This window comes from Anopheles coustani, chromosome 2 (assembly GCF_943734705.1).
Source record: "Anopheles coustani chromosome 2, idAnoCousDA_361_x.2, whole genome shotgun sequence".
Lineage (NCBI taxonomy): Eukaryota > Metazoa > Arthropoda > Insecta > Diptera > Culicidae > Anopheles > Anopheles coustani.
Window position 1 is genome coordinate 56,152,332 of NC_071289.1, and position 20,090 is coordinate 56,172,421.

Here is a 20,090-nt window from a genome sequence, read left to right on the forward strand (position 1 = left end):
GATGGCGGGTAGAACCGCTTTATTTACACAAAAACGCACTTAACAAACTAAAAAATATGTATAAATAAATAGTAACATAACAAAGGTTCACGGCTCGAGGATCGAGTGACCAAGAGGTCACTCAGGATGATGCTAACTGGTTGGTACGAGCGAAAAACCACGTTCCCACGCGAAGAACTACTTAAGGCAGGTGGATTTTTTTTGTGGCGGAAACTAAGGGGGCAACAATTTTCCTCATTTTCGTGAGCTTTGATGTGGCCACCAATTGAAGGGGTATTATGTACAGATTTTCCAAAAACAAAGGATGTGTCGGTATTCCCCGTAACAGAAAAACACTCCTATAGAGCATATAGCGATGAAAAAACTCTTCTAACGTTCGAGAAAACTCTTCTTTCTTACGTCCATGGGCCTTTCGTGCTGGTTCTGGCGATTGAAGTAGAACATGGTGGCCCGCCGGATCTGGGTGGCAAATGAAAAGTGAGAGTTCGGTGAACTTTGCCTCACGCACCAACGGCGGACTCGTCCTAGGCGAAGGTTTTTGTTATTACGCGTCCACTAGAACGGCACGCACCGTCTTAGATTATCGTTGCAAAAAATAGTCCATAATTAATCGATGTTTCACGTACACACCATTTAAGGTAACGCCAGCATGTTTTGTCCCGCCTCTACTAGATTAACATACGCGCTGCCAAAAGCGACATCAACAACGTGAACGCTGGCAACAGGACCTGCTGGCCGCTGCTGCACTCCTCAGCTGGCTCCGCGAAGGGTTCACTAAAAAAATGGACGAAAGGTGTAAGAGTTGGTTAACCAGTTAAATCGTCAAAGTGTGGTCCGATTAATCTTCACAGTGCACACCGAAGCACAACACCGACACAAACACACGTGATTATGAAGCGAATGGACAGGGTTAAGGTACGTATCGATTGTAAGCAACAAGTAATTTCATTGATTCCGGTTTGAAATTATTACTACTAGTAGGTAACTCTCCCCTGAAACAAGGACTTTAGGACAAAAAAGAAACAAGTTTGGATGGTACACTAGGGACAATTGTTACTCGTTATTTTATGATGTTTCATATTGCTTAATTCCTCAAAGCATGTAATTACCTGTCGATAAAGGATCCATTGGGGGGTGCCCATGGCGCAGCGGTAGCGCGAGGAAACACCACGCCACAGGTGTGGGATCGAATCTCGAGTCCGGCACCCCCCGGTATTACGAACGGCTGACCACCGATCTATAATATACCGTCTTTCGGTCACAAAAACTCTCTTCGGAGAGAGGCTTTGTTCCACTAGGGGATGTCGTGCCAACCAAAAAAAAAAAAAAAGGATCCATTGAACTCTCTGGTGTGAAGCGGAATTATAACTATGTCAAACTTATTATTTAATTCAGATACAATCCAAACAATTAGGGCACCTGATGGAGTACGCCATAACAACATTGCTGATGACTTTTATAACTCATGAACCACATTTGCCGGTTAAAGCCGGTTCGAAAAGGTTCCACAAAGTCACATAGAAAACCTTCCAGTCTAGTATGATTAATAGATTTCCTTATTTATCTGTTCGCCTCGACGCCATTAAGCCATTGGACAAGTGACTTCAATTATGTCACCAAGCCTTCAAACTTTAGGTGAACTCGAATCGTTAACCACTGTCCATGTTGCCTTTTCTACCAATGACCTTGGCGCATGCTTGGTTCAAGGAGTTAGCATTAAAAGTGCTTTTGAAACTTGAAGCTCCTCGTAAATATGTTGATCAACTTCCAGGACCAGTTTTTTAAAGCCAACGTTCGACCAAGCAACGTGAGTATTTTTTTTTATTGACGTCTTGCTCGCAAAAAAAAAACAAACTGGTTTACTACGTCTTTGCAATCCGAGCCAGTCGTTACTATTTTCAGGCATAAAAGACGTCCAGTAATTCTCCTCCTGAGTTTAAATAAACGCACATCGTGTAGCGATCGCGGGAAATTTCAGCGGGAGACAATGCACAACACAACCTTATCGACCTTGTCACTTCAAGGATAACCACTTAGTGGTTACTGTGTGATGGGATCATTAATTAAATCGCGAAACAGGATCGTTATGGTGGTGCTCTAGTGATGTTATAGTGCAACATTGCTACGCCGAACGAAAGGCCTTCGGGAAACTTCCTATGCATATTGAATGGTTTTTAGGTGATCTTAAAATCGAGAAAGCAATTTTACCGCTGTGCCGTAACAATGAGGTCGATATTTCTGGATGAATCAAAACAAAATACAAGCATAAAAGTGTTATGTGTAGAGAATTGTACTTGATGTATAGATTTATGGTTATGTTATGGTACGCGGCACCCAACAAAACAACACACATAAGCATAAGAAAACGAAGAAGCGGCGGGTTTTGGCCGATATTTACAGAATTCCGATCACTCCGCAAGCCACACGACCGCCTGCGTTTCCGGTTTTTTGCGAGTCCGGATGGTTGGTCTTTCCTAGATCGTCCACCTCGGCGTGGATGACGATGGCGCGACCGATAACGCTACGGGCTCCATAGAGCGAAACGACCGTGTCCGAGTACGACGTCTTTGCGTTACCGTCCTCGTCCGCAACGATGTTGCCCAGGTCTCCAACGTGACGCACCTGATCGTTCGGGGCACCATGGCTGACCTGTGGGAGAGACAAACAACCATCAAAAGTGAAGGGCAGGTTTCAAATCAAATAAATGTTGCGTCACGAGCCCGAACCATACCTTGTCCGGATTGTAGTGGCCACCGGTGCTGGCACATCCGTCAGTCAGGTCTCCCTTTTCGTGAATGTGGAATCCATGCTTGCCTGGCGTCAGTCTAATAACGTTGATTTCAATGAAGACCGGTTCGGTACAAGAGGACTGCGAGATCGTCACGTTACCAGTGACACCCGTGGAACCCTCCAAGTGGACGATCGCTTTTCTCGGTTGATCCTGCATTAAACGAAGGTAAAAGCATGGTTTGATAACCGGTTTTACTTTGTAAAATAATCACGAATTGTTCAGTAGTCTTAAAGACTTTATGTACGGTGTGAATAATGAAGCCAAAACAAAATTTGGAAAAAAAAGAATTCAATCTAATCAAATGTTACATACAGATCTCCTATAATATCTCTACAGTAATTGATTCGAAAAGTAACTTTTAGCAGAAGTAATGTGTCAGCAAAGGAGATTTCTTTTTTTTTTTGCAGAAAAAGTATGATTATGTCAATTTGTGAATCGTCATTTTGATACCACAAAATCTGCTACCCTGTGCATTTCGTCTCGGCAAGGACATAATTTCACCATGTGCATTAAGCAAACGATTGCACAAATTCCAAACTGTCAGTTGCATAATTCGAGAACGCAAAGAGCAAAACAAAAAGAAGCACGAGGCGTGCATCTAGAGCTACCAGAATGAGTCAAATATTGTACCAAACGTCATCACTTTGGAACCACACACTGGCCACATTTGTTTACACAGGTCGTTAATAGAGCTAAATTGCTGCTGATAACGTCAGGCGCTCCCCCACACGAAACACAGGCCGTTTATCAGCTGTATCACGGGGACAGATTGGCGTGCCGAGATTAGGTTCCCGTGTCTCATACGGGACCGGCAGAGGTTGGGTTGGGTGAGAGGGTCTACCTTCCGCCATCTTCAGTCATCAGTTCAGCTGATTGTTATCTGTCTATGGCATCATCCTTGACGTGTATGTATTTTTCTGTTGCTCCACCATCTCCAGAATATTTTTTTAGGGAGGCAGACAAGCCACTTTGGTGTAGTCTGACCGAAAATTAACTAACTAACGAGAACTTTTGATTTGAAAATGGCCGTAACAGTTCAGCTTTCTCACCTTTGCCAACACGCTGCACAGCACTGCCGATAGAATAATTAGCACCTTCATACTGTTAATGTTTTCACACCTTGCACTAACGCGAATAAGTTACTTAAGCTATACAGCAAGCCTAAAACAAAAATACACTGTAGGGAACCGAGAGCTCCTGAAGTACTTCAACTGAACACCTTCGAATCTCGACCACGAATGAATACAGCCGACAGCGATGCGAGCTTCAACACTGTCTACGCGCTGCCGTGTGGTATAGAGTTAAAATTGAATTTAAATTGTCTCCCAGCAGTAGGAGCAACAGCATCACCACCACTAATTCTGGTTACACTACACACTTGCAGCTAGATTTGCACACAATCGCCGTACTCTGTCTATCTGTCCATCTTGCGCCTCCCGACCTCACGGTGAGACAAGAGCAGATTACTTGGACGTGACTCCGCGATCAGACACTCTAAATCCACCGGTGGTGGAACCTGTCCGCGCCCGGCTGAGCTCGGTAAAACGAGAGCTGTAAGCGCCGCGTATTTTCCAATCTCGAACCGGTCTTCCCACCCGATCACTGGTGCATGCTAGTGGCTCTCCGACACATACCTCCAGGCCTCGGGCAAACTAAGCCTTTTTCCACATGTTCTCGAACTGCGACTGAACTCGTATCCATCATCAATGTCGCAGCGAGCTGTCGGCAGCGGGTCGAAAAAATAACAAGCAGCCAAACATCACACATCGGTTACCTGTCCACATATTGCCATGCCATAGGCACCGGAATTAGATGGTGGACGCGAAGCAACATGCGACATGGAAGCCCTTTTCGTCACAAGAGTGAGAACGTTCGGTCGATTGTGACCACACACATATTTTTACTATAATTGGATAGTCTTCAATGTAGACAGACATCTCTGAAATATGCTTTATGTGGCATCCTGGGTTTCGGGTTACACGGATAGAGGGTAGTCAGTATGGATCGGACTTTGAATAGAGACGGTCGTGTGTGGCGACCGATGCCCGTTGACTCGCGGCGTTTGCGTTGATACAGCAATATACGAGCTTGGTGGATATCACATTGGCGATCCTGCCATGATAACGAAGTGGAAAATTGATAACCGGTAGTGATGAAGAAAGGAGGACGCGTATGTGAGTTTTTGGGAAGAAAGTTGAGTCGGGTTCGGCCCATGACCAACAAAGGGGCATTTGATAATATTTTCGCAGACACCACTGAGTCGGGTTCGGCCCATGGCCAGTGAGCGAGAGTGCGACGGTTGAGTCGGGTTCGGCCCATGACCAACAGGAAGGCAAAATCGGAGACACCACTGAGTCGGGTTCGGCCCATGGCCAGTGAGAAAGAGTGCGACAGTTGAGTCGGGTTCGGCCCATGACCAACAGAAAGGCAAAATCGGAGACACCACTGAGTCGGGTTCGGCCCATGGCCAGTGAGAAAGAGTGCGACAGTTGAGTCGGGTTCGGCCCATGACCAACAGAAAGGCAAAATCGGAGACACCACTGAGTCGGGTTCGGCCCATGGCCAGTGAGAGAGAGTGCGACAGTTGAGTCGGGTTCGGCCCATGACCAACAGAAAGGCAAAATCGGAGACACCACTGAGTCGGGTTCGGCCCATGGCCAGTAAGAGAGAGTGCGACAGTTGAGTCGGGTTCGGCCCATGACCAACAGAGAGGTAATATCGGAGACACCACTGAGTCGGGTTCGGCCCATGGCCAGTGAGAGAGAGAGTACGAAAGTTGAGTCGGGTTCGGCCCATGACCAACAGAGCGGTGCGGTGATCGCGAACGTCACTGAGTCGGGTTCGGCCCATGACCAGTGCAGAAAAGCGTTGAGTTTTGTTTTGTTTTGTTTGTTTTTGTTTTAGACTGCTTGAAGGGCAAACGGTAGCCCATATGCACGAGTAAAGAAACAGGATGAAACATGAATATTAGGCCGGTGGCACGGAACAGCGGTTTGGTATTGGTGAGTAAGGTGAAAATCAAGCTGGTGCTGATTGCCGGTGAAATCAAATAGATGATCACCGGGTGCCCTATGACTCCGCAGTTGGATTCCAATAGCGATGGGGATCCCCGGTTGGTACATTGCGTGCTTGTTCTGAGAGGTTCACATTCCTAATCGACTCCGGGGCCACGGTAAATACCATCACGACCCAGGGGTGGCAAATAATAAGACAAAAGTTCCACACTATTGGCCAGGATTTGACGGTGCATCCAGAAGAGGTATTAAAAGGGTATGCGAATCAAACGGTAACTGTAGCTAGGCTGAAAAAAAAAACAGAATTGGAAGGATGTTTTGGCTGACTATGGGGTTGCATACAACTCATGGCCGCAATCACGTGACAAAAATTCCTCCAGCACAATTGATTGTTTGGTAGAGCAGTGAGGAATCTGCTCCCCAATATTAAGGTTGATTCAGCACGTCCTCAAGACGAGGAGTTGAGGGATCGGGACCAAGTTGCCAAATTTTGACCGTAATGCGAGGGAAGATAGGAAGAGTCATTCAAAGAGAATCCGAGGTCTGAAGGGCGTAGCGGTAGGAAAATAAGACCACCGAAGCGGTACTTTGAACATGGGTGTAGAGAGTAGAGAATTGTGGGAATAGGTAACGCTTTATTTTTGCCAAAGGGAGGATGTGGCATCCTGGGTTTCGGGTTACACGGATAGAGGGTAGTCAGTATGGATCGGACTTTGAATAGAGACGGTCGTGTGTGGCGACCGATGCCCGTTGACTCGCGGCGTTTGCGTTGATACAGCAATATACGAGCTTGGTGGATATCACACTTTACTATTCCCTATCGCTTGTAGGACTAGACACATGATTAATGAAGCTTAAAACATTAATGAACATTGTTCATTTCTTCCAAATTTGTTCTGGATTATAGCGTGTTCTTGAGCACTCCCTGGAAATAGGGACTACCAACGTTCTTTTGATATTTGCACAATGCTCTCTTAAAACTAAATTTGGCAAACTGGTTTTGTCTTGAAAAAAAAAATAAATAAAAAATAAAATGAACAACCTGCCTTGACTTTGTCGAGATCATGTCTGATGACGCAATAGCTGCGCTAAGCTAATCGGTATGCATACATTGTAGAAGCAATCATTAGTAAACACAGCAAAATAGACTCACGATTATCCGCATTGCGAGATACCTACTATTGTTTAAATTTTGCTTTTTGTTTTATCAAATTGCTTAAAGAAACACCGGTTTTTTAAAAGGTGTTTCAATTAAACATTTAACGGATTATATCTAAAATTGTCTTCTAGGCGATGCCACCGTTATTGCAAACTAGGGAGAATTTGCTGTTTTAATTTGATTTATATTAACGCACTTTACTACTGTTACTCGTGACTTACTTCGTGTTTTAGAATAAATACATTTTAAAGGTTTGATATTATATTATATGTTAAATATGAGTTGAAGTATTACGAGGTATAATTGAATTTAATGAAATAAAATTACTTTGCACAGAACTACAGAAATCTTAGAACGGTTCTTTGAAAACAATGCTTTATATGATCAAATGCAGTCGACCGCAATGGTCATTTCAATAATGTTTTACATCATTGGAAACATGTTTAATTATTAGTATGAATCAATTTGTTTTTCTTCATTTTAGTCCATGTTTACTATGCTATGAAATTCAGGGCAAGTAAGAGGTTGCCTACGGCATCTTTTGACCTCCCAATAACATTGACTTTGAGCAGACTTAGGTGAGCCTTTCACACGCACTACTCGTGCTTATAACGTGCTTTAAACACTGTGGAAGGAGCTACCGTGAACGATACTCGTTCGTTCGGAACAAAGGTAATCATTGTTATTTGGTCCTTTTCGGTCCATGTCTGAAACATGCGAAACACTAAGCGATCATTTTTTGTGTCATCGATTTATGACAACTCATAATTTGTCCCGAAGAGCAGTGGAACCTGTAACCCGGTCTGCCGGATCTTTCACACCGATAGCGATGGGACGATAGCGTCCGCAACGTTACACCTATTGGAGGTCCTAGTTCTTGGTAGTTGCGCCTACTACACTAATCGGAACTCGCTGGCTTGCGCTTCCGGTTGGAGGAGCGCACATACCCCCCGCGATGCTTGAACACGGAAACGGCAATGACCTTACGCGAGAGCGTAGTGCGGACGTGCCGGAAAGTAAACCATAAAGGTCATCTAGCGAATGGCGAACGGCAAAATCGCTCTATAACGATCAAAGCTATTAGCATCGAGTTGGCGTCATCGTGGGAGCCTTTGCATAGAAGGCTTGTAACTCTACCCAGAATCTACAAAGCTTATAGTTACCGAATGGGCTGTGCAAACTATCTACGGGTATCTAGCCTGCGAGTGGCAACCGTTGTCCTAATGTGTTGTGCTAGTTTCAGCAGGAAAATGGGGCCATACTACTCCCAACGGGCAAATGACCAATTGTTTGTGTCTCGCGATCAATAAATGTTTTCTAAAGCCAAGCTCGAGAGCGAAAGTTCTAGGTTCGTGCGAAAAACAATAAAAAAGCCGTAAAATCCGACATTCTTGTATACCCACTATGGGTTTTCCAGTATCTTTTTTCAATTTAGGTCATGAGCAATCGGAAAAATGAAGAGTAAAACAGGGAAATATCGTACTAAATGCATGGAATAGATTGGTGAAAACCTTGTATTTGGTATCAAGTAAATACTGACAACACATTCTAATACTCTATTTTATGTTTTTAAAAATATTTCCAACATAGCCCTCAACAGTCTTACGATTTATAAAAGCGGTTCATTGCCAATCACACCGTATCACCGTATTAGAAATCTTAACTCTGATGTTTGTTAATTATACCTTTTGCGGACTTGTTGGGCTCTTGTTTTATTGTTTCGGTATATATCAACAAGATATATTTTAGTCGAACTCATATGGTTATTATAGAGGGTTCGTGGGCGAAAATGCCCATGCTGCAATTAGTTTTTAAGATTTAGGTTAAGAATGTAAGATAAGGAATGTTGAAGAAATTTTCTTATCATAGACTGAAATATCATCACTGAAAAACATTTAGCTGGGGTTTTTCCTTCGTCGTGAGTAATCAAAAGAACAGCCGATAAAAGAGTAAATGAGGCCCCATCCGCCATGTTTTCGATCGTGGCTACACCACCTGCAACACCATATTTTTTTATTTCATTTATTTAATCTTTTCAATTTTAAATCCAATGAGTTTTTGAGAACTGCCGTTGGAGCAACAGACATGCTGTTTGAATTTTGAATATTCAAAATGGCTTATTTTCCGCTTCAGCGCTCTCTAGCGGTCGGTATACCACGTGTTTTGATTTGAAACTAGACGACCGCAACGGCTTTTCATTTGCCGTTGATACAATTAAAGAAAATTCATGTTTGCCAAAATGTCTAGTTTTGCTCCTGGACTATAATTTTCATTAAAGTGGTGCATCTGGTAGTAATTCTAGTAGCTTTTAATTCTTCAGGTAAAAAATTATCGCCGGGAATGCATCAGATTTGAAATAAATTGATTCTCAATCTACCAAACGCGGTGCGAAAATTATTGTTGCGTTTATTGAATCGCAATCGAGAGAGGCGAATATAATCCCTGCGTTGAAAAACGGTAATTCTGCATCAAGACACAATACGATATTGCTTGCTGAACGACTAGTATTTTTGTCTGAGATCATAGATGGAGATTATACCGGTAAAAGAATTTGTTGCATGTTAGGTCCGGCGATGAACGAGCTTATCAAAACGTACCTTTATGCAGATCTACGAGGGGGACATCATTTGAGAACTAAAATTTACTACATAAAACATTAAAGGCGGATTTAAATAACCTTGAACTGTCCTATAAAGAAGAAATGTGCTCCTTAACATCGATACTATCGATCTGGGTATCAGTCCCAGGAGATTGGCAGTCCCCATTTCGTTCTTATATCCCTTGGGACTGGGGCAGACAAAATTAGCTTTCTATGGGTTTTGTTCGCTAGATGCTTGCACCTCGCTGCTCCAAGTGTTTACCACACGTTCTTATAAGTAAAGGTATGGTTTAGTACAGATTTTGTTATTACTTCATACGAAAAACATCTTTATTACACATAGTTACATACATAAATAAGATAGATTATCACACCCGAACGACGCATGTCAGTTATGCTTCGTTTCGCCGGTCATTGTTGGTGGTGGCATAGTTTGCATTCATGTACGCATCGAATCGGGACACGGCACTGGTTGAGCTGCGCGCACTGCGTCGATCGTTGCCGTAGCTTCCACCAGGGAAGCCGCCATCATCCAACCGATCCATCGAAAAAGTGCGCGTGGCTAGCAACGTCCCCACGGCGGATGTCGTCCGCGTGATGTTGCTTTGTGATGGAAACTTCCCAACGCATGTGCACATGGCGCTGGTAGGCAGGACGGTCTTTTCGTTTTCTCGCTGCTCTCCGCTCGTCTCGTTACTGTTGCGGGTCGTCTGATGAAAGCCCGGCGCGCCCGTGATGCGCCCATTGCAATGTGCACAGTATGTAGGTCCTGATGTAGCAGGGATAGCAGCTTGCTGGAGCGTAGCGCTACGACCCATCGATTGCCCTCGACAAGCAGGACAATGTTTGCTGATCATCTCGTAGCTTAGAACGGAGGATGCTGGTGCAGGGGACGTAACTGCATGGCCCTGGGGATTGCTTAGTGCCCTCCTGAGCGACTGGCAGAGACAGACGGTCGGAGGAAACGATCCAGTCGTGGACACTGTTAGCTGCGTTAGGGAAGTTCGGTTGGAGTTGATCGTTTCTTGACTGCTGACGGAAGATCTAAAAAAAAATAAAGTCAAAAATGGTCAGGTAAATCGTAAGAAATTTACACAATTGTTTACAATACTTACACTCCATTGTCCTCCGACGTTGCATTACCATATCCAAGAAGATAGGTATCGATCTCCTGCATCTGATCAAAGTCCAATGAGTTGTAAGATGTCTGCGTCGTTGCAAGTGGTGCAGGGACTTGTCTTTGCATAGACCTATGGTCATCTAAGCTTCCTCCAAACATTTGCCACGGACGCTCTGTCTGGGTTGACTCGTTCCAAGTGACCGTAGGATGCATGTTACTACTTGACGTGATAATGGCATTGCTGTTCGCTAACACAGTGCTAGTGCAAATAATGTTTCCGTTCGAATACTCCGTTGATGTGCTCAAAGTCTGGTTGATAGTAGCTGACATCGGAGTGTTTGTGGACGGTGGTGCAGGTGCTGATGTTAACGTTGATATTTCCACGGGACGTGTGATGACCGAGCACGAAGGCAAGCTGACAACGGTGGTGCTGGGATGGAAACTTATTCCGAGTGTGATCGGGACAGCGTCTTCCGCAATGCTACGCGTGATGCCAGCCGCAACGCTGGCCGCTTGTTGCGCCGCGGTGCAGCTCGCAAAGAATCGAGCATTGCTTTGGTCGTACGTGGGCGGTGGGCTGGAGGTTGGAGCATCGACGCTTTGGCTCGGGCCCGCAGGCGACGCTGGAGTTTCTGTAAACGCCATTCTAAATGTCAAAGCTTACACCACCTGACCGCGGTATCGTTTGGCGTGGCCAAAAAAACTCACCTAGTATACGGGAGCTGATGAGAAAATCACCCCGGTCTGCTGTTTGAGCCCAGTTGGCCAGCCGTAGATCATGATCGTCGATGTCCACGTCCGAATAACGTTCGTACGCATCACTATCGTAGTGGTCGCATTCATCAAACCCATTCCCACCACGGCCCAGCGTATAGCCACTCGTCGAGGGAATGCTGCCCGTCTCGGGAGGAAGTTGAACCTCCAGTATGGGATTATGCACCTCCGATGTGTTGCTCGGTCGGCGTGAGCGCCTCATACGGCTGCGTCTTCCGGACGCCGATGAGGAACGCCGGCGTCGTTTACGCGTCATTTCTTCGTCCATTCCCACCTTGATGATCTCGTCGTAGTTTGGGGGTGCTTCGTACATCGGTGGATCGTCTAGTTCTTCCGGGCCGTGCGTATTGTTGCTGTCTACAAGAATAACACTTACTGAAGATGGATTTCTTGCTATGTTACCCGCACTGGTGAAGGTGGACATCGAACTCACCTAGTAGTTCACTGATCGTTTGCAGCTGACTCTGAAGTTCCCGCTGGTGGCGTGCCCGGCTTCCGGTGCGATAAAGGAGCACTATGAGGGCCGATATAAGCATGATAAGTCCGAGACTGCTGGCAATGAAAATGATGGTGGCGGTACGCAGATCGGGATAGTGGTCCATCTTGGGAAAGTAGTAGTTCGGGGTGTGCGAATACCACCGTCGGTCGATCGGTTCACCGGCCCATTCTTGGACGCAGCTCTCCGGTTCGTCGCTTTCGTCCCCACAGTGATCAAAACCGTCGCAGTGTAGCTGTATGGGAATGCATTTTCGATTCTGGCAGAGAAACTCCGTTCCCATGTAACAGTCTACGATAAGTTTTGAGGAAAAAGATCGATAAGCTGCTATTTCTTTCAAGAAAAATAAAAGGTGATTCTTACCTAAATAGCTAAATCCCGCGTAAACCAACGCAAGGCGCGACAGTTGACCGAATGTTGCCCGAAGATGAACGTAGAAGCCAGACGTCAGAGGAACCACCAAATCTTTCTTCGCAAGCCCCCCATCAACTTTCGTCACACTGAGTACCGTCCCGTCGGAAGTGGTCCCCTGAATGACGGTTAGCATCGAATGGGGACCCAATTTCTCGAAGGTCTCCACCTTCAGCGATAGGTGCGTCTTGAGATGGGCGTACGTGTTCGGGGGCTTTATGAGCCACACACAATCGAACACTCGCGTGTCGTTGGTCCCATCGAGCATCTTCATCATCGTGATCGCTCCGCCGATGTTCTCCACCACGCCGCCACAGTTCGTGTTTGGATGCAGCGACTCTTCCGCGGAGCTGGCAATATTCAGGAAGGATACGAGCGCACGGTAGCCCAACCCCGAGCCCCCGTTAGCGTAGAATCGTATGATCATGGAAGGACCTGTGCTCTGAATGACCGGTGGGCGGAATATTGCCCCCGACACGGCTCCCAAGCGCTGCCCGTTCCAGTCGTAGAATTCCATTGTGGACGTTTTCGCCAACTGGAAGTCACTGAAGATCACATTGATGCGGCACGCTTCGACATTGCAGCTAAGGACGTACTCCTTCCCGAAATCCCTCGGATAGTAGGAAGGAAAGTAGGGGGTAGCGATGATACGGTGGTGCAGATAGTTATTAATACTGGTCACATTGGGGGCGGGTCCGGGATTTGCTTGAATTGTCTCACGATTGCCTGCAGATGGAAAATGAAGCCATGCACAATGATTTCCCTGCGACAAATGAGTAACATTATTCAAACTTACGCTCGGCAACGTAATCCAAGGTGAACGCATGCGAATGATTACTCCAGTACACGAATTTAATCAACACCGAACGGGTTTGCGTTTGGTAGACCACATCGTGGCCACAGTTGCGCCGACCGGTGTATTCCGTCGAATCGAACGGTGGCTCAGTAAATTCCAGATAGTCGCAGCGGCACGGCGGTTCATTGTGAACAGCACACTTGGCCGGAAAGTTCGAGTAGCTGTAGAAAGGATTAAAATTATTACCTCATTTAATCCTGCGCCAATGTGTGGTCCGAGGAAAAAAAGCGAATGATTGTTGATTGGCTTTCTTACCTTAATGAGATTTTGAAGTTGCACGATGGACATGTTACCAGCTCGAGCGTACAAACGTTGGGGGTGGTTTGGTTCACCAACGCCGTTCGAGAGAGCTAAAGGATTAAACACGTATTTGAAAGGGGAATGCATGAGCGCCGGAAATTACTGAGCTAAGAGGCTATCTTAAACGAATAGTTGGTGGGTCAGTTTTCAACCCCATTTTGACGATCTTTCATGGCTCGCATAGGAATTAGATAAAGTACTCATTTGAGCCTGCTTTTGTGAGGATATTCTGCCAAGCAAGAAACCATTTCTTCAGCACATTTCCTGCGATTCTAACTATAAATACCATTGTTACACAGCACGTATCATAAGAGGGTTAGTGCGAGTAAAGAAGCTTATGTACCTTGACCTTTGCCACCGTCTTCTTACTAATTAGCTCCTTTTGTCGTTCATAACATTTCAACAACAGTGGCGCCAAAAGGTCAATTTAGCAAAACTACGCGAATTAGTTTTTGGACGCTAGCCATGTGTCCTTAGAATCTGCGTTTCGTTTCGTTAGTAATTTCACAACAAGTCTTAAGTTTGCGCAGATGTCTAGAATATTCTAGTTTTATGCGCTCTCGTACTGCCTGATTTATGGTTCCGCGTTTACCGGATATGCTCTTTAGTGTTTTGCCTCCTCGTAATCCAATTATCAACCAACCAACTGACTCACCACAATCGATAGGCGACCCGAGAGCGGTAAACACTTACGTAAGGAATGGTCACATTAGTCGCTTGCAGCTGGCCACGATCTCCGAGCTCGAAGTAAACCCGATGGCCATTGTACACCCCGCAAATGTCGTTACTACGGAACACTTTCGGTAGGCATTGCACTGGTGAAATGCAACCGGAGCAGTAAAGAAGTAGCAAACCGATGGGAAAAACCACTGCAGGCAAACACTGAGCGCGCCCAGCCGGATGGCGATACAGCATGCTAGAACTGATGATAGATTTGGCAGTCTTCTACACACTTTCAATGTTTCCGAAACACACTTCCTAAACTTTTACTTTAGTTTAATTTTGTCCACTTAGTAGAGCCTTTCTTTTCGTGTACGTTCCGTTGGAAAGTCGCGATGATACTGATTTTCCGGAGAGCGGTTCGAGCGCTGACAACAGTTTTCCGGAAGCCCCACAACTACAGCGAGTGGGAGAGGGGACATTGGAAGAACATTGAGGACCAGCGTGTTATGCCGCACGCATAGGACATGCTGACTAGCAACAAGCGTGCAGGTTACGTGAATGGTGTTGTGTATGCGGGCTTTTTTATAACTGTTACCCACTGTCTTTTCTATTGTGATTTCTTCCATGCACGGCCGGTAGTTTCGTTCGGCCAGGATCATTGATCCTTATAGTTCTCCCCGGATAGAGTACGCTTGGGTGGGATGGTTATTTGTTTCTTTATGTTCTTTATTTGCGCTATGCGCGAAGAAAAAGGATTAAGTTAGACCATTATTCTTACTTCCATAGAAGGACATGCATTCATGTGGTCATGAAATATACTCTTTTGCATAATAACAATTAGTCTGCTCTATTATTACAACATACTACAACAGAAAAACATTTCGATCCATTTGTTTGCTAAAGCGAATTTATTACGGTTCAAATGTAACGGAAATGACATGACGTAATGTTTCACCTTAGAACTCCATTTTTTTGTCGCTGAGCGCCGCCGCCTTGCCTTTGAATGTCTGCTCCAACTTTCGGAGAAACTCCTCGAAGATTACGGTCCCCTTGAACATGCTCGTTTTTTTGTAGTCCTTAATCCGTGAGCGTGTCTCTTCACCTTCGACTGTGTTTTTTTCGTCGAACGTGTTCACTTCCTTCAGCAGATCGCTGTGCAAACGGAAAGCAGTGCATAAGCAATGAAATTTCACATTATTTCGCATTATTTCAAGTTATGGCATAAGACTTACGTTATCGTTGGCACATCGGTCGGATCGAATTTGAAGGCGATATTGGGATTGAAGGGTATGCAGACCTTCCCTGTTTTCGGGTGCACGCAGAATGGTGATTTCAGCAAGTGGTTAAATCCTTTCGTAACGTTGATGTCGAGGCGCGGGTACGTGAACGCCAGAATGGTTTCCTCGACGACGAACTTGTACCGCCGATAACGATTGTTGCCCGTTACGCGCAGCTCTTCGAAATATGATGTAAACTCCTTCCATACGCGCTTAGAATCGCCCTGTGCCGACTTGAGGCGCTTCTCGAGGTCCGTGCGAGTGGCGGGATCCTGAATGTTGGCCAGCAGTTTCTTTACGCCCTCGGCCGTGCCGAAAATATTCTGATCCACAAGGCATATCTCCTCGAACATTGGTTCGATGATACGGTACGCCCGTTTTACACTCGGATGCATCTCATCGTGGATGATGACGCGCGAAGTTGATCCCTCGCCGCCGGAAATGAGTACATTTAAGTATTGCGCGATCGCTGAACGAGCAGCCGTGTCCAGGTGTCGGGCCGATTTATCCGACACCCAACAATGTATACCACGGCGACCGCTGAATACCCACAGCAAGTGATCAAACCCGAAATCCTCACGCAAAGCTTCGTCCAGTACGCGACACGCAATGGACATAAACTTCCAGCACAGCTGGCATGCATTGGCCTCGTTGCAGCATGTACGAATATCGTCGTAATCTGTCATATCGATATCAAACACGAGTTCGCGCTGGACCGGATGCATGGCAATGCTGCCGCGATGATCTTTCGGGCGTATGTTGTAGACGGCTCCGATGTCAATTTTGAACGGCGCTTTTGTGCATATTTCCCGCTCGAGGTCTTGTTGATTTTCGAACGATTGGTACCGAATGTAGATGTCATCCTGCAGAGTGAACGAAAACTCTCGATTGGAAAATACCGAAACTTCCGCTGTGGAGAAAAGTGTTTTAAATTCACAATTAGCGAACAATTAATGACTGACTCAAGTGCAACGCTCCTTTTTTACTTACAACGTCCGTAAGACATCCATCGATAAAACTGTTTATGGGGAAATAATCGCTTATAGTACAGCGGTAGTAAGTCCTGCAATATATTAGGGTCAAAGCTCGTTTTAGCTTTCGTCTCTTCTAATTCGGGCATGATTTACAAAGCGGGCACACAGATGACGAAAAGAGTCGAGAGACCAAAACACACAAAACTAAAAGCGTCCCACAACTGCAAAGTGAAGCAATTGAAACGAAAACCGAAAGCGCGCCAAATGGTAAATAAACAAATCAATCTAGACAGCTGACCAAGGTGGGTTCTAAGAGAGGTGAGCTCTAAAGCCTGATCGTGGCAGCCATATTGACATTGATTTGTGACAATTGTTCCCTGTTTTGTTTACCAATTATAAATCGCAAAAAAGTTAGCGGAAGTACAGTAGATATCCGACATACACAGTACTCTACATATGTGGATTCGGAGAAACGCGGTTTTCAAAATTTGACAGAAGATTGGGTTTATTACAACGATGTAAATTCCTGAGATGTGCAACCATACGAAAAAATATGCAAATTACACATATGCACAACTTACGTTTTTTATTTGGTTTATTGCAATTTATATTGTTTGAATACGCTTGCATTGCATTCATATTAACGGAAAAAGTAAAATTATTAATATTCTATGATACATGTACACAAAAACTCCATCTCTTGACTCCTAGTATAAGCTATGTGTTTGAGATACGTAAGTCGGATATCGACTGTAGTTTACTCGATTAACCTATCTCTCCCATGGGAAAAAACGTAAACGCATGCGTTTGCGTAAAACTGTGACCACTCAATAAAGCTGTAACCAGGGGTTTACTCCTACTGTTAAATTAACTTAAGTAAGGTCGCAGGATCGCCTACGATAATCTGATGGCTATCGCGAAGCAATCGTGTGCCTCGCACGGTCAAACGGCCAACGCCCTCAATTGAACTTGAAAATTGTTGTAAAATAATGTTGACCACGCGGTTTTTCCACTTTTTCTTTCTTTTTCTTGGCGTAACGACCTCTTGGTCATGCCTGCCCGTTAAGGGTTTACGAGACTTGTTTCCCTGTTGTACGTGGATAGTCAGTCCTCTCGTACAGGGGAGGGTCCGGTCTCGGTTGGGATTCGAACCCACGCCGTCGAGGTGGTGAGCCCCGGCGCTCATGGGCCGATTTTCTAACCGGCGCTACCGCTCGGCTGTCGAGGACCCCCCGAGGGTTTTTCCACATTCTACGCATTACTTGGGTGAAAAATAGCATGATATCAACAGCATGTTCTTCACTATTAAAAATAACACCAACTTTGGAAAATAACAACCCAAGGAGAACCTTGCTGCACTTTCCTACCAAAGGTATACATGCCTACCAAAAAGAACCTGGCTAAGTGTATTTTTGGTAGGCTTTTTTGACATTTACACCTCATAACCTACCAAAGCGTATTACCAATTACCTATTTCGCGAAGATTTTGGCGGAGATCTCCCACCTGTATGTTAGAAGTTTTTTAACACTTTTTCAACCAACTGTCACAACATTGGTGGAGCAAAAAAAGATCTTTGACTCGACATCACTTTGCAGCTGACAGTACAATGCTTGTCAAGCCATTCATCGAACTGTATATCATATTGGAACTGGGTTCGGCATGACGAAAAGTTTGTCCAACGAACCCATAGGTTAAAAATATTGGAAGTAAATCGGAATGCGTGACGTTTGTCAAAAGTCAGCTGTCATAATAAAAGCAGACAGTCGAAAAAATTTGTTAAAATGTCCACAAAAGCAAAGCAATGTTTGATGGTGAAAAGTAATATTTAATGGTAAACTGTTTCTTACGAAAATTCCGTCAACACCTCGGTCTGATTCAAGCCGTCGCTTTAGCTCCTGTCTACATCGTCGGCGTTTCGGATTCTGCATAACCTAAAGCAAGCAATCCAAAACAAACATTCACGCAATCGAACCACTCGTGAGGGTAGGACGGGCAGCAGTTTCGTTGGCGTACGGTGGCCCTGGCACTAAGGAAAGACATACAATTTTGCGACGAACTGGAATCCGTGTGTGGACGGGCAACGCGCTGGAGACATGTACTGCTTGCAATGCCTCATCCCGGTGTTATTGATTCCCAAGCCGACGAATCCGGCGCTCATGCAAACCCACGTCATGTTTATCGTGCTCTACCTGATCGGATTCTTTCTGGAGCGTAAACCCTGCACCATATGCAGCCTAGTATTTGTGATGGCCGTTTTCCTGCTATGCAACAGTGGCAACTGTTTGTTTTGGGGAAATTGCGAGGGTCATACTTGCGAGAATGGCTAAACGGCACCAACCAATTTCCCAGCGGCCACGTTGACGTCGAACGATGATGGACACAGGACAATGAGGCGGTGCTGGCAGAACATAATCGGACGATGGGAAAATGAGCTAGTTAGTTATGATAGTTTTAAACATCTTTTTCTTTTTTCAAACCTTCCCTCCTTTGTTTTGCATTCGATGTGTTCCCGCTGGATTCGAAAGGTATTAATGCCGTTCCGTTTTCCTGGTGGTGACAAACGGTGTGTTTCTTTGATTCTATCAGTTTATTCACAAACGGCCAAAGATTTAGAGAAATGTGTGACTTGCTGATATCAGCGGCTAGTGCGCAATAGGATTAGTAGCAGTTAGATATAGCTGAATCATATTTCCCTCGTTGTAAACCCCCTTTTTCCATGTACTCACTTGGAAAGACACTTTTTGAGAACGCAAAGACTTTTGAAACTAATGCTATAGCGGTTGTGCTGTGCTCGTTTGCGAGTTGAACTGAGACTCCGGGATTGATTGGCTGATAGTGAACTGCTGTTAAATAGAAAACATAAACGTACCACATAAGAAAAGTGATCATAAAAATGTAGCCATCGAAAATATACAGTGTCGAAGCATAAAAAATAAGAAAAAGAACAGGTATGCGGAAGGCAAACAGGAACATGCAGGAGTAGGAGCTTTATCGGGACTCTTCTTTCAACAAAAACACTAAATAACATATGTACCACTAGTCGTTATTCAAGCGTTTGGCTATTCTAAACTACCCAATATTCCCCTTCCTCAACTGTGAGTAGAAGGAAGGTAACATATAACATCTTGCGACACTGTAGTCCGTTCAAAATTGACCGTATCGTAATCGTCCAGCAATCAGCCCAAACAGATTTCCTAGATTAATCGCGTCTACATGCAAACGAACCACTTTGCTCCAAACATCATCCAACCGTGTTTGATGGCACTTGGTGTGATAGTGAAATGAAACAGGAAAACAAACGAAACGTATGAAGGAAAATAAGAAACTATTGCAACCCGCGGTGTATCAAACATAGCGTGCACATGGCGTGCGTATATGCGAAATTAATCAAAATTCAGAACACGTGGGAGTGATCAATCTAAAAGATCGAACGATTAATGTAAATAGTTATGAACATAAATGTAATATTTATTTTTTAAACCACCATAAAACCCTAGGTTAGCGTGTTTAAAACCATTAAAGCAAATGAAAACGTAAACTAATTAATAAAAAAAATTAAAGATAATCGTTCCTGCTGTTCAGCAAATTCCCAGCGTGTTCCAGTAAAAAAAAGGAAAGAAATTGTGTGACCCATTTTTAAATCGTTTGTAACGGA

The 20,090-nt window shown here is 44.8% G+C and overlaps 4 protein-coding genes across 4 annotated transcripts; 1 reads left to right on the forward strand and 3 right to left on the reverse strand.

Annotated features, from left to right (window-relative positions):
* Window positions 1-4,082, reverse strand: LOC131267022 (uncharacterized). Its single transcript, XM_058269765.1, has 4 exons — window positions 3,841-4,082; window positions 2,732-2,941; window positions 2,399-2,649; window positions 1-774 (listed from the first exon to the last, which is right to left on the reverse strand). The coding sequence occupies exons 1-4, from the start codon at window positions 3,889-3,891 to the stop codon at window positions 669-671; spliced, it is 618 nt and encodes a 205-aa protein (XP_058125748.1). The 5' UTR covers window positions 3,892-4,082; the 3' UTR covers window positions 1-668.
* Window positions 4,083-9,869: 5,787 nt separating this feature from the next.
* Window positions 9,870-14,435, reverse strand: LOC131264677 (uncharacterized). Its single transcript, XM_058266948.1, has 8 exons — window positions 14,214-14,435; window positions 13,476-13,570; window positions 13,161-13,381; window positions 12,317-13,090; window positions 11,891-12,244; window positions 11,392-11,832; window positions 10,679-11,315; window positions 9,870-10,607 (listed from the first exon to the last, which is right to left on the reverse strand). The coding sequence occupies exons 1-8, from the start codon at window positions 14,433-14,435 to the stop codon at window positions 9,956-9,958; spliced, it is 3,396 nt and encodes a 1,131-aa protein (XP_058122931.1). The 3' UTR covers window positions 9,870-9,955.
* A 641-nt stretch (window positions 14,436-15,076) lies between these two features.
* On the reverse strand, window positions 15,077-16,690 carry LOC131267018 (DNA primase small subunit). Its single transcript, XM_058269761.1, has 3 exons — window positions 16,451-16,690; window positions 15,416-16,370; window positions 15,077-15,335 (listed from the first exon to the last, which is right to left on the reverse strand). Exons 1-3 carry the CDS (start codon window positions 16,578-16,580, stop codon window positions 15,140-15,142), a joined length of 1,281 nt encoding a protein of 426 aa, XP_058125744.1. The 5' UTR covers window positions 16,581-16,690; the 3' UTR covers window positions 15,077-15,139.
* Window positions 16,691-18,253: 1,563 nt separating this feature from the next.
* LOC131267023 (bladder cancer-associated protein) lies at window positions 18,254-20,015 on the forward strand. Its single transcript, XM_058269766.1, has 2 exons — window positions 18,254-18,266; window positions 18,328-20,015. Exon 2 carries the CDS (start codon window positions 18,529-18,531, stop codon window positions 18,760-18,762), a length of 234 nt encoding a protein of 77 aa, XP_058125749.1. The 5' UTR covers window positions 18,254-18,266; window positions 18,328-18,528; the 3' UTR covers window positions 18,763-20,015.
* Window positions 20,016-20,090: the final 75 nt, after the last annotated feature.

Coding starts and splice junctions, on each gene's coding strand:
- LOC131267022 (XM_058269765.1), bottom strand. CDS start 3,891: ATGAAGGTGCTAATTATTCTATCGGCAGTGCTGTGCAGCGTGTTGGCA. Junction 2,942..3,840: donor TGTGCAGCGTGTTGGCAAAG/GTGAGAAAGCTG, acceptor CGTTTAATGCAG/GATCAACCGAGAAAAGCGAT. Junction 2,650..2,731: donor GCCACTACAATCCGGACAAG/GTATGGTTCGGG, acceptor TCTCTCCCACAG/GTCAGCCATGGTGCCCCGAA.
- LOC131264677 (XM_058266948.1), bottom strand. CDS start 14,435: ATGCTGTATCGCCATCCGGCTGGGCGCGCTCAGTGTTTGCCTGCAGTG. Junction 11,316..11,391: donor CATCAGCTCCCGTATACTAG/GTGAGTTTTTTT, acceptor TGGCGTTTACAG/AAACTCCAGCGTCGCCTGCG. Junction 10,608..10,678: donor ACGTCGGAGGACAATGGAGT/GTAAGTATTGTA, acceptor ATTTTTTTTTAG/ATCTTCCGTCAGCAGTCAAG.
- LOC131267018 (XM_058269761.1), bottom strand. CDS start 16,580: ATGCCCGAATTAGAAGAGACGAAAGCTAAAACGAGCTTTGACCCTAAT. Junction 16,371..16,450: donor ATGGATGTCTTACGGACGTT/GTAAGTAAAAAA, acceptor TTTTCTCCACAG/CGGAAGTTTCGGTATTTTCC. Junction 15,336..15,415: donor ACCGATGTGCCAACGATAAC/GTAAGTCTTATG, acceptor CCGTTTGCACAG/CGATCTGCTGAAGGAAGTGA.
- LOC131267023 (XM_058269766.1), top strand. CDS start 18,529: ATGTACTGCTTGCAATGCCTCATCCCGGTGTTATTGATTCCCAAGCCG.